Here is an 11,104-nt window from a genome sequence, read left to right on the forward strand (position 1 = left end):
GGGCAGCGATGGAGCGCGGGTCATACTTCCAAGAGTACATGCGGTCCAAAGCGCTAGCCAACCCAAGTGCTGGCAAGCAGGCCGTCGCTGAGACCAAGAAGCTGCTCACAGATCGCGGAGCGTACATCTCGTTCCTTGAAGTCCAGCTCGAGCGCGTCTCGGCGGCGTGCTTGCACACGCAAGGGCTCGAAACACAACTGCACACGATGCATATTGCGCTGGAGGCCGCCGAGGCCAAGATTGGCACGGTGACGAAGCTCCTCAAGCTGCACCAACAGCACTCGGGCGAGATGGTCCAGAGCGCGTCGCAGGACATCAGCACGCTCCAGGACACGATCGAAGGGCTGCGCGAGACCGCGACGATCCATGGTACGCAGCTACGCCGACTCGATGCCCGCCAAAATGAGCTCGACGAAGTCTTGCAGTCCATCGATGCTCGCGGTCGCTCGGATTGCGACAGTCTTCGCATGCACCTCGACACGTCCCGAGAGACAATGGAGCTCCAAGTGCACCGGTATCATACGCTGATGGATGCTCAGCACAACCGATGGTCGTCGCTCCAAGCGTCGCAGCAAGAACTCGCTCGAGAGCTGAGCCTTCTCGAGACGCGGCTTGTCGAGCACACGGACAAGGTTCGTGCCCCTGCACCATCTAAATCTTACGTCTCAATCAACAAACAGCACGTGGCGATGGTGCGTGACGAGGCGACGGACCAGGGCGCGGCCATGGAAGCGCGCTTCGTGGAAGTCGATGAGAAGCTCAAGCGCAACCGGCAGTCAATCGAGCAATACTGCGCCGTGGAGCTGGCCCGCCACGCCTGCGCCGTCGAGACACGCTTCGAGAGTGTTGAGCAAAAAGAGGTCGTGCTCACGGAACAATTGGCGCGGCATCAAAATCGAGTGCAGCAGCTTCTGCAGCGGCACCAAGAAGACGCGCGGCTTCTGAACACGACACTCCTCTCCCTACAGAACGACATTGAGCGCGTCGAAGCTCGGCATGACGCAATGCCTGGAAAAGCAGCAGCCAACGCAGCAACGACTCCAAGTGATGCACGGCTACTGACACTCGAGAAGGACTATGCGATTTGCAGAGAAGGTCTCGCTTACTTGCGCTCCGTCATGGAACATTTCGAATCCACGCAGCTCCAGCTCGTCGAGGGGTGGAATTCCAAGATGGCGTTGTTGACGTCCCAAGTGCAATTCTATATCCGCCATGCCAGCTCATGGGTCTTACTGGATGCTGTAGGTCGAAGGCCATGCGCGCAGCGACACTGTGCAAATCGTACTGTTCTGTCCCAGGCTGGCTTTAATTTTATTGTGATAAATAGAGCGCTTCGGAAGTGGGCGAGCGACTAGCCGCGCTGGAAGCGACATGGGACCCCGTTGTGCTCCAGAGTTTTGTCAAGGGCATCGGGCGGGTCCAAAAGTAAGATGCGATTGTTTCTATGGGCAGCCACGAAATCGAGATAGGGTCGAACGCAAGATGCAGCGACTCGTAGAGAACGTCCAGACACTGTACACACTTGTGGAAATGGTAGCTATGCGTTGGGTCCACTCCCACGACTGTACTATCCGTGTTCTAGACGCTACCGAAACGAGCCACCTATGCGTCAGAAATTGAGGACAAACCCGAGCAGCGAGAGTCTCCAAATGAGGTACAGAACACTCTAAAAGCCAACGTTTCTGACGGTTGTTTGGATGCGCTAGGTGCACGAAAGCTCGCTGCCAAAGAAGAAACCTAGTCCGTCGAAAAAGAGTGCACTCCCCGAGCCAACAGCGTTGTCGTCGCCCACTCGCACCGTAGAAAAGCCTAGAAAGGCCAGAGTAGCCTCGGTAGTCCGGCACTAATAGCTCACCAAATAGACTAGCAATAGTGTTGCCATGAGGCGCACTAGTAGTCGATACATTGCATCTCAAATCAAATCCTGTGCGGGTGCACTAAATCCGGTTAAAAACAAAATATCCGTATGATGATCAAAAGCCAGGTGCTGGAAGTTGCTTCTTCAAGCGATGAAGTTTCTTCCACGAGACGCACGAACGACCATTTCCATGGCCCACACTCGTTCTAGCATCCTTTTACATTCGATAACTACCGAGATCCCGAAAGTACATGTCGTCGAAGCGCACCAAACGAGGTGTCTGTCCATTTGCTGACACGACGGTGTCTCCTGCCGTGGCGGGAGTGTGTCCCTACCACGCCCACGCAGCGCTCCCACCGCCCACCATCAAAAAAGAAGTACGCTTCGAATCCAAAAGCGGACGCTACGTCACATCCGAGAAGACGACGCGGCTGCTTGCCGACATTGGCGGCGCCGACACGGTGCGCATCTTTTGCACGCGCTTTTACGCGCGCTTCCTTGCCGACACGCACTTGCGGCCGTTTTCGTTCTTGGACGACGGTGCCGTCATGCACGCGGACCGCCTCGCAACCTTCCTCGTGCAAGAAATGGGCGGCGACGTGCCCGTGCCGTCCCCGTCGTTTGGCGCCGCACACTACAAGGCGCGCTACTCGTCCAAGCGGCACCCGTCTGTGCGCGGTCGGCCATTTAGCCTCGTGGATGCTCGCATTTGGATGCGCTTGCACTTTTGGGCCGTGCGCGAGTGCGGTTTGCAGCGCCACCGGGCATTCTGGAAGTGGTACGTGGCGTTCATTGGGCACCACATTCGCCTCTATGAAAAGACGTCGGCGGCGTTTGCCAAGGACGACGCCGAGTGGTCCTCGGACACGAGCGCTATCGATGCATACCTCGCCAACGGCAACGTCATGACGGACCTCGTCGTGTAGCCAAAGAAACGACGACGGTAGTGCAGTAGCCCAATAAAATTGAAAGAAAGTTGATACTTTGTGGTACGCTCCACACGTCACTGCTTGGTATGGCGCCGTCACCGTCACCATCCCCCAATAGCGCAAGCCTGAAATGATTGCACTACGTACCGCATCTTGTGATCTTGGATTCGAATCTTGGATTTGATAGCCATCGCTCCCAGGGTCGACCATGGAGCAACGGTCGAGAATTCAGTCGCGTTGAGATAAAGACGCCAACTCTTCCGACCGACATTGCCGTGGTGTGCTACGATGCGTCGTTCCGAGGACGATGCGTTGTCCTTCATGCATGAAAGCTGTCGGTGACGTCAGGAGCTCCGGCAGCCTCGCGCACTGTGATGTCACCGCAATGCAGGTCATGACGTCAATTTTGAAGCCGAGAACCATCATTCCTCGTTCGCATGGAAGGGATCTCCGCGGAACTCTGGTCACGGCACCGGTTTTCGCACCCTGTCTTTGCGCTCTACCACACGTGTCGCGCCTCTTTCTGTCCACTCGGCTGTTTTGTAGTTCCGTCGTGATGACATCACTGCACTGTCCCCGCCGACCACGTCTTGTCTCGCGCCCAGATGCAATGTCGAGCCACGCTGTGTCAAGAGCCAACTTCGAAAAATAGCACCTATTTCCCGTATATCTAGCACCTGTGAAGAGATGCATTCCGCACCTGATCCTCGGCCGCTTGGTGCGCTTTCGAGTGGTGGTGTTTGCACCTCAGATCCATTCTCAAAGCTAAATCCACGCAACCTTGGCGCCGATCGTGGCGATGCCAGCGGTGACAGTTTCCATGCATCGCCTTGCACATCATTCCAAGTACATCAAATATTTTGTGCATGCTTGTGCACGAGCGGTGTGGCTTGTCCGCCGTGTTGACGGAAATGTGTACGTATACATCGGCGTCTAAAGTTGCGTGCACCAAGCCCAATCAAAATAGACAGGCGGCCATTTTAGGGATGGTCGCAGCAGCAACGGGCATTTGCGAAGACGCGGCCTCATGGTGACAGCAACGCCAACCCACGCGGCCAACGAGAAGCGCAAGCGCCTAGACGCCTACCACACGCTTGAGGACGAGGGCTTCTCGTACCTCGGCGACAACTCGTACATCCACCACGGCTACCGGCTGCACTACTCGCTCAAGGAGAGCTTCTTCTCGCTCTTTGAGCTCCACAACGAGACGATGAACGTCTGGACGCACCTCATCGGGTCGATCGTCTTTTGGAGCCTCCTCATATCCGTGTGCCTCCAGGTTGAGGTCGACCGCGCGCCAGTGCTGCACCCGCATGCAGCTACGGTCTCGAGTTTGCCTTTTCTGCACGGTGGGCAGCACACGCAGAGACTCTTCACAGCGCAGACGGCACCGTCCAGCAGCGAACGTCTCGTTATGGAGAGTCTGAGCTTGAACGGGTCGCCGCGCGAGTGCATCGAAGCTGCGAGCGGGCTCCTATTTGCCGAGAGCACGTTTACGACGCTGTCGACGCTAACCCACGACGACGCCAACCACATTGCGCAGCTGCAGCGGGACATGCGCCTTCTCGAGCACGAGCTTCTCGAGCTCATGGAGCATGCGTGGGTCAACCGCCACCTCTCGGTGAACTTGCTCGCGCTCCAGCATAGCCTCTCGGACCGGATCCACAAGCTCCAATCGCACTTGTCGCCAAGCGTGCACCGGTCGCTGCTCCAAGGCTTGAATCACTTGGACGAAGCCCTCGGTCACCTCGAGAACGAGCTCGGACATCAAGTGCCAACGTGGCCCATGGCGGTCTTTATCGCGAGTGCGATCGTGTGCCTCTCGTGCTCGGCAACGTTCCACTTGCTCTACGTCGTGAACCGGCAAATTTACTTTTTCCTCAGCCGCATGGACTACGCCGGCATCGCGGTCCTCATTGCCGGGTCGTTCTACCCGCTCATTTACTACTCGTTCTACTGCCACCCGCTGCTTCGGACCTTTTACCTCACGACCATCTCGGTGCTCGCGGGCGCCACCTTTGCCATGTCGCTCATCCCCAAGTTCAGCACGCTCGAGTACCTCTACATCCGGACGTGTATCTTTATCGGGCTCGGACTCTTTGGCGTCATCCCGGTCACGCACCTCTGCCTCATGTTTGGCGTCTACGACGAGCACGTGACGGTCGTCCTCGGGCCGCTCCTGCTCATGGCCTTTCTCTACATTTTTGGCGCCTTCATTTACTCGATTCGGTTCCCCGAGCGCTTGTACCCCGGTGGCTTTGACGTCTGGGGCGGGTCGCACCAAGTGTGGCATTGCTTTGTCGTCGCCGCGGCCCTCGTGCACTACTTTAACGTCACCCAGCAATACGAGTGGCGCTGGAACAACACCTGCCCCGCGCCGTAGTACAACCTACGGACGCGTATGGATATTTCAACATACCTTTTGCACATTGTATTGTTCCTAGTGTCGACAACAGTGGCGCTGTCTTCTTCTCAAGCTACATGAGGACGTCACGATGACGCGCCCGCTTGCAGCACGAGCTGCGGTGACACTTCGAAAGAGTACAACAACACATAGGACGAATTTTAGTTGGCTGCAGGCGCGATGCGTGCGTAGATGCTATCCAGCGGCAGCGCCTTGCGCTGGGTACTCTTGGCTTGCCACAGCACCGTCTTGAGCTTCTGGTAGGCTTTGTGAAGGATGTAGAGCGAGAGGATCGACACGAGGAACTTGACGACGCGGACGCGGCGAAGGCGGCTCTTGATCTCTTCGTCCGTCTCGGGCGGCTCGCCTGCATTCGCATGCGTCATGACTTCACGTGGAGATGAGAATGTACCGTAGCGGGGGTGGCCCGGCGGGAACGGCGGTCGCGGCGCCAGCATCGCGACCGCGCTAGTGCACATGAAGGCCATGCGCTCCATGAAATGCACGAAATTGCCGAAACAAAAGTTGAGTGCTTCGGCGTTCATGCCGAGGAGCTAGCGCAGCGTCAAGCACAGTACAGTACGAAGACAAGGAAGGGTGTACCTGTGTGATTTGCCCGATCGCGCCGACCGTTTGGTTGAAGCTCGCGAGCCAGCCGAGGCTGCCGTTAGGGTCCATCATCGGGTTGCCACCGTACATACCGCCGCCGCCGCCGTACATGCTGCTGCCGTACATACCCCCGCCGTAGCCTCCATAGGAGGAGCCGTACCCGCCGCCGTACGATCCCATACCGCCGTACGAGCTCATGCTGCCGCCGTAGCCGCCCATGCTAGCGCCCATGCCAGCGCCGTAGCCACCGCCGTAGCGATTGCCGTACGCGCTACCGCCGTAGGCCGCGTTCATCGAGTTGGCCATCGACGGATCGCTGGCGTCGGTCATGGCTTGGGTCGCCGGCGTCGTGATGGTCGTGCTCCTCGACGGTGCTACGGTCGAGGGGCGCGCAGCCGCCGAGGAAGCGGGGGAGGAGGCCGTCGTCGTCACTGCGGGCGACGGTCGGGCAGTGTTGGTGGCCGACTCCCAAGGCTTCTTCGGGAAGCTCATCTTGTGCTGTTTCGTAAGCAACAGCAAGCCTTTTTGACGCTCCACGAGCTATTTTACCGCCCAAGAATGGGTTAAAGTCCATTGAAGTTGGGTGATTACGCGCCATAGGAATTAACAAGCGGCGATCCCAACCGATAGCACGCGTCTATATGTCTTTCTTGCAGTCCTTTCGACACACGATTGCATAATGGCGTGCTTCGCGGTTAATGTGCAAATCAAGCGAACCCTAGCACTGGACTTGCCACAGCTCTCTCGCGTCCTCTCAAAGAGCATCTTGTGGGCCTCAGCACACCTCTCCGCGACGCCCCATCGAGATGCATGATGGAGGAAAGCTTGGCTTGAGAAGAATGCATCGGCCACTTGAACTCGCAACTTCAATTCTGCAAGCCTGTGCAAGCCCACTCTTCCTGGCGACGTTCGCGCTGGTATCGCACTGTGTTGGCGAAGGTTCCAACTTGTATGTACTAATATGCCAACGCTCGCCCCGTTGCATGCGCTGGTTTCCGCCATCTACGATCTGAGAGAGCTATCTGAGAGAGCAACTTGAGTAGGAGGAAGAGGCATTGAAGTTGGTACGAGGTAAAACGCGCGTCAAACCTTTTAACGTGCCTGTATGAAATGATATGAGCAAAATATGATATTCCAAAGGGTATGATAACGGTACTATTTGGTTGGCCAAAACTAGATCCAAGCAGCAGCATGATCAGCAGCGAGTCGAGCGACTCCGAGGTCGAGCAGGTCGCGCGCCGGGCCGCGGACGTGCATGCCACCAAGGCGCCGAGCGCCAAGCGCGCGCGAGCTTCGTCCGATGCGGATGAGAAGTCGCGCGAAGAGATCCTCGCCGAGCGCCAAGCCCGCCGCAAGCAGAAGCGCGTCGATAAGCAAGCGGCCAAGGCGGTCGAGCGCGAACAGGAAGCCGAGCGGCTCAAGGAAGAGCGCCGGACGTTGGGCCGCCGCTTCACCGTTTCGATCGCGGTGCCCGGCTCGATCGTCGACAACGCGCAGACGAAGGAGCTCAAGACGTACCTCGCCGGCCAGATTGCGCGCGCGGCCGCCATCTTCCAGGTCGACGAGGTCATTGTGTTTGACGACCAGCTCGGAAAGGCAGCGAACGACAAGGATGTGACAAAGAAATACAACAACCCGAACGACTGCCACGTCTTCCTCGGGCGCATCCTCCAGTACCTCGAGACGCCGCAGTACCTCCGGAAGGCGCTCTTCCCGGTGCACTCGGACCTCAAGTACGCCGGCTTGCTCAACCCGCTCGATTGCCCCCATCATATGCGCGGCGACGAGTGGACGGCGTACCGCGAAGGCGTCGTTGTCGACGTGCCCGGCAAGGAAAAGCGTGGGTCCCATGTCAACGTCGGCCTCAAGAAGTTTGCCGTCATCGACAAGCATCTCCAGCCCGGTGTCCGTGTGACCGTCAAGCTCGACGAGACTTCCAAGGACAAGAAGAAGTGTACGTTCTTGTCTCTATCAACAAATTTGGACTCATGACGACCAGTGGCCGGGACGGTCGTGTCGCCTGCCGAGCCGCGCGAACAGCTCGGCGAGTACTGGGGCTACACCATGCGTCTTGCCACGTCGCTCAAGGAAGTGTGGACCGAGAGTCCGTACAAGGTCGTCATTCATCAACGTTTTATTCGTGTATCGCTCACATAAGTCGCACTGTAGAAGGGCTACGATCTCAAGATTGGTACGTCCGAACGCGGTACGAGCTGCGTCGACGACAAGGACTTCAAGCTCCCGCCCTTTGAGTACAACGTCGTGCCTGCAGTGAGCCTGTGTTGATACATAGCGTCGTGTAGGCACGTGCTCATTGTGTTTGGCGGTGTCTCGGGTATCGAAGAGTGCACGAGCGCCGACGAGTCGATCGCGATCAACGGCGACCAAGCGCACACGCTCTTCGACATGTGGGTCAACACGTGTCCGCAGCAAGGCAGTCGCACGATCCGCTCCGAGGTACGCTGGCGTTTATGACAGTGAATTTACGCGGTCCGGCGTTGTGTAGGAGGCCATCCTGATTTCCATGTCGGCTCTGCGCTCGCACCTCATGAGCAACCAAATGCCATAGATAACCACCCTACAAATATGCTTTGTGCTTCTTCGATTGCAATGGTCGACACGGATTCAAAGCGGCACCAACGCGATATCTCTCAAGGAGCTCTCTCGTCGGTTCTCGAACGTCCTACAAGAATCATCCAATTATCAAGTTATCGAGTCGCAACGGCCGCATCCGGATAACGCGACGTCGGCATACAAACATCAAGACATTTGGCTTTCGAGAAATTCGATTCGGAACCAGGCATACAAAGTCCAAGATACGCGCGGGTTCCAGAACGTGCCATCGAGTGTCAACTCACGTGAGCTCGCTACGGATGAAGCCACTCACATTGCAATTTGCAGCCTCTTCTCACTACTACCACAGCAAACACCACCATGACGACGACCTACAGCGTGGGCATTGACCTCGGCACGACGTACTCGTGCGTCGGCGTGTGGCAGAACGACCGCGTCGAAATCATCGCCAACGACCAAGGCAACCGCACGACGCCGTCGTACGTGGCGTTCACCGACACGGAGCGCCTCATTGGTGACGCGGCCAAGAACCAAGTGGCCATGAACGCGACCAACACGGTGTTTGACGCCAAGCGCCTCATCGGGCGCAAGTTCCACGATGCGGTTGTCCAAGCCGACATCAAGCACTGGCCCTTCAAGGTGACGTCGGGCGCCGCGGACAAGCCGCAGATCACAGTTCAGTTCAAGGGCGAGTCCAAGACGTTCCAGCCCGAAGAGATTTCGTCCATGGTCTTGATCAAAATGAAGGAGATTTCGGAGGCGTACCTCGGCGGACCCGTTGCCAACGCCGTCATCACGGTGCCGGCCTACTTTAACGACTCGCAGCGCCAGGCCACCAAGGACGCTGGTGCCATTGCCGGTCTCAACGTGCTGCGCATCATCAACGAGCCGACGGCGGCGGCCATCGCGTACGGTCTCGACAAGAAGGGCGGCGAGCGCAACGTGCTCATCTTTGACCTTGGCGGCGGCACCTTTGACGTGTCGCTCTTGACCATCGAGGAAGGCATCTTTGAGGTCAAGGCGACAGCCGGCGACACGCACCTCGGCGGCGAAGACTTTGACAACCGCCTCGTGGACCACTTCACGGCCGAGTTTAAGCGCAAGCACCGCAAGGACATGACGCAGAACCAGCGTGCGCTGCGCCGTCTGCGCACGGCCTGCGAGCGCGCCAAGCGGACGCTGTCGTCGTCGGCGCAGGCCTACATTGAAATCGACTCGCTCTTTGACGGCGTCGACTTCAACTCGACCATCACGCGCGCGCGCTTTGAGGATCTCTGCGCCGACTACTTCCGCAAGACGATGGAACCGGTCGAGAAGGTGCTCAAGGACGCCAAGCTTTCCAAGTCCCAGGTCCACGAAGTCGTCCTCGTCGGCGGCTCGACGCGCATCCCCAAGGTGCAGCAGCTCCTCTCTGAGTTTTTCAACGGCAAGGAACCGTGCAAGTCGATCAACCCGGACGAAGCCGTGGCGTTTGGCGCGACTGTGCAGGCCGCGATTCTCAGCGGCGACACCCAGTCGGCCAAGCTGCAGGACCTTTTGTTGCTCGACGTGGCGCCGCTCTCGCTCGGCCTCGAGACGGCCGGCGGTGTCATGACGACGCTCATTGCGCGCAACACGACGGTGCCCACGAAGAAGTCGCAGACGTTTTCGACGTACGCCGACAACCAGCCCGGCGTGCTCATCCAGGTGTACGAGGGCGAGCGCAGCATGACGGCCGACAACCACCTCCTCGGCAAGTTTAGCCTCGATGGCATCCCGCCGATGCCGCGCGGTGTACCGCAGGTGGACGTGACGTTTGACATTGACGCCAACGGCATCCTCAACGTCTCGGCGGTCGAAAAGTCGACGGGCAAGGAAAACAAGATTACGATCACGAACGACAAGGGCCGCCTCTCCAAGGACGACATTGACCGCATGGTGCAAGAGGCCGAGAAGTACAAGGCCCAGGACGAAGCCCACAAGGTGCGCGTCGAGGCCAAGAACGCGCTCGAGAACTACGCGTACAGCCTCCGCAACACGCTCAACGACGAAAAGGTCAAGATCGACGTGAACGACAAGAAGCGTCTGGACGACATGGTGTCGGACACGATCAACTGGCTCGACCACAACACGCACGCGGAGAAGGAGGAGTTTGAAGCCAAGCAGAAGGAGCTCGAGGCAGTCGCCAACCCCATTATGCAAAAGATGTACGCCGGCGGTGTCCCCGACGGCGGTGCGGCGCCGCCGACTGGCAGCACCACGCACGGCCCAACGATCGAGGAGGTCGACTAGGAAGCTATGCTACCGCGATACATGTTTGCTGACAATTTATATATTCGACAAGTTGTATTTCATATGCTGTTCTTCACTACAATAATATACTCATCAGTTGAACTAAGGGGATCAGTCAAATTAGCAAGCGTTCCACATAGGAGCAATGGAATACCTTTGCAGACACCGCGAGTGAAATCAACATACCGACACAGGAGCCATCGTCGCCAGATCGGATCCCATGCCGGATCCGCGGATCTGTGTCGATACGAAGCGCGACCCGCAGCACCTCACGGCTCCATGCACAAGTAGATGTGATGACTGGCTTTGAACGCATGTGTGGTCGCATCGAATCTGAAGAATGAGAATGTCGCTACATCGTACTTGAAGTGGTCAGCCATGCCTCGGTACCTGAAAGATGTCAAAGTGCTTCCTCGGAGCTCATCCTAAAGTGTGAAAGATGGCATCCTTGGTGAGATC

At 57.7% G+C, this 11,104-nt stretch overlaps 6 protein-coding genes across 6 annotated transcripts; 5 read left to right on the plus strand and 1 right to left on the minus strand.

Annotated features, from left to right (window-relative positions):
- SDRG_11468 (hypothetical protein) lies at nucleotides 1–1,879 on the plus strand. Its single transcript, XM_008617511.1, has 7 exons — nucleotides 1–632; nucleotides 681–1,193; nucleotides 1,246–1,281; nucleotides 1,328–1,425; nucleotides 1,470–1,533; nucleotides 1,583–1,654; nucleotides 1,707–1,879. Exons 1-7 carry the CDS (start codon nucleotides 9–11, stop codon nucleotides 1,845–1,847), a joined length of 1,548 nt encoding a protein of 515 aa, XP_008615733.1. The 5' UTR covers nucleotides 1–8; the 3' UTR covers nucleotides 1,848–1,879.
- Nucleotides 1,880–2,030: 151 nt separating this feature from the next.
- SDRG_11469 (hypothetical protein) lies at nucleotides 2,031–2,865 on the plus strand. Its single transcript, XM_008617512.1, has one exon. It carries the CDS (start codon nucleotides 2,110–2,112, stop codon nucleotides 2,782–2,784), a length of 675 nt encoding a protein of 224 aa, XP_008615734.1. The 5' UTR covers nucleotides 2,031–2,109; the 3' UTR covers nucleotides 2,785–2,865.
- Nucleotides 2,866–3,778: 913 nt separating this feature from the next.
- Nucleotides 3,779–5,219, plus strand: SDRG_11470 (hypothetical protein). Its single transcript, XM_008617513.1, has one exon. The coding sequence runs from the start codon at nucleotides 3,815–3,817 to the stop codon at nucleotides 5,168–5,170; it is 1,356 nt and encodes a 451-aa protein (XP_008615735.1). The 5' UTR covers nucleotides 3,779–3,814; the 3' UTR covers nucleotides 5,171–5,219.
- On the minus strand, nucleotides 5,178–6,343 carry SDRG_11471 (hypothetical protein). The gene is made up of 3 exons (XM_008617514.1): nucleotides 5,795–6,343; nucleotides 5,604–5,745; nucleotides 5,178–5,558 (listed from the first exon to the last, which is right to left on the minus strand). Exons 1-3 carry the CDS (start codon nucleotides 6,290–6,292, stop codon nucleotides 5,353–5,355), a joined length of 846 nt encoding a protein of 281 aa, XP_008615736.1. The 5' UTR covers nucleotides 6,293–6,343; the 3' UTR covers nucleotides 5,178–5,352.
- A 614-nt stretch (nucleotides 6,344–6,957) lies between these two features.
- Nucleotides 6,958–8,405, plus strand: SDRG_11472 (hypothetical protein). The gene is made up of 5 exons (XM_008617515.1): nucleotides 6,958–7,754; nucleotides 7,800–7,915; nucleotides 7,970–8,052; nucleotides 8,104–8,257; nucleotides 8,307–8,405. The coding sequence occupies exons 1-5, from the start codon at nucleotides 6,992–6,994 to the stop codon at nucleotides 8,367–8,369; spliced, it is 1,179 nt and encodes a 392-aa protein (XP_008615737.1). The 5' UTR covers nucleotides 6,958–6,991; the 3' UTR covers nucleotides 8,370–8,405.
- Nucleotides 8,406–8,546: 141 nt separating this feature from the next.
- SDRG_11473 (hsp70-like protein) lies at nucleotides 8,547–10,770 on the plus strand. The gene has a single exon (XM_008617516.1). The coding sequence runs from the start codon at nucleotides 8,735–8,737 to the stop codon at nucleotides 10,643–10,645; it is 1,911 nt and encodes a 636-aa protein (XP_008615738.1). The 5' UTR covers nucleotides 8,547–8,734; the 3' UTR covers nucleotides 10,646–10,770.
- Nucleotides 10,771–11,104: the final 334 nt, after the last annotated feature.

This window comes from Saprolegnia diclina (genome assembly GCF_000281045.1).
Source record: "Saprolegnia diclina VS20 unplaced genomic scaffold supercont1.42, whole genome shotgun sequence".
In the NCBI taxonomy this organism is placed as follows: domain Eukaryota; phylum Oomycota; class Saprolegniomycetes; order Saprolegniales; family Saprolegniaceae; genus Saprolegnia; species Saprolegnia diclina.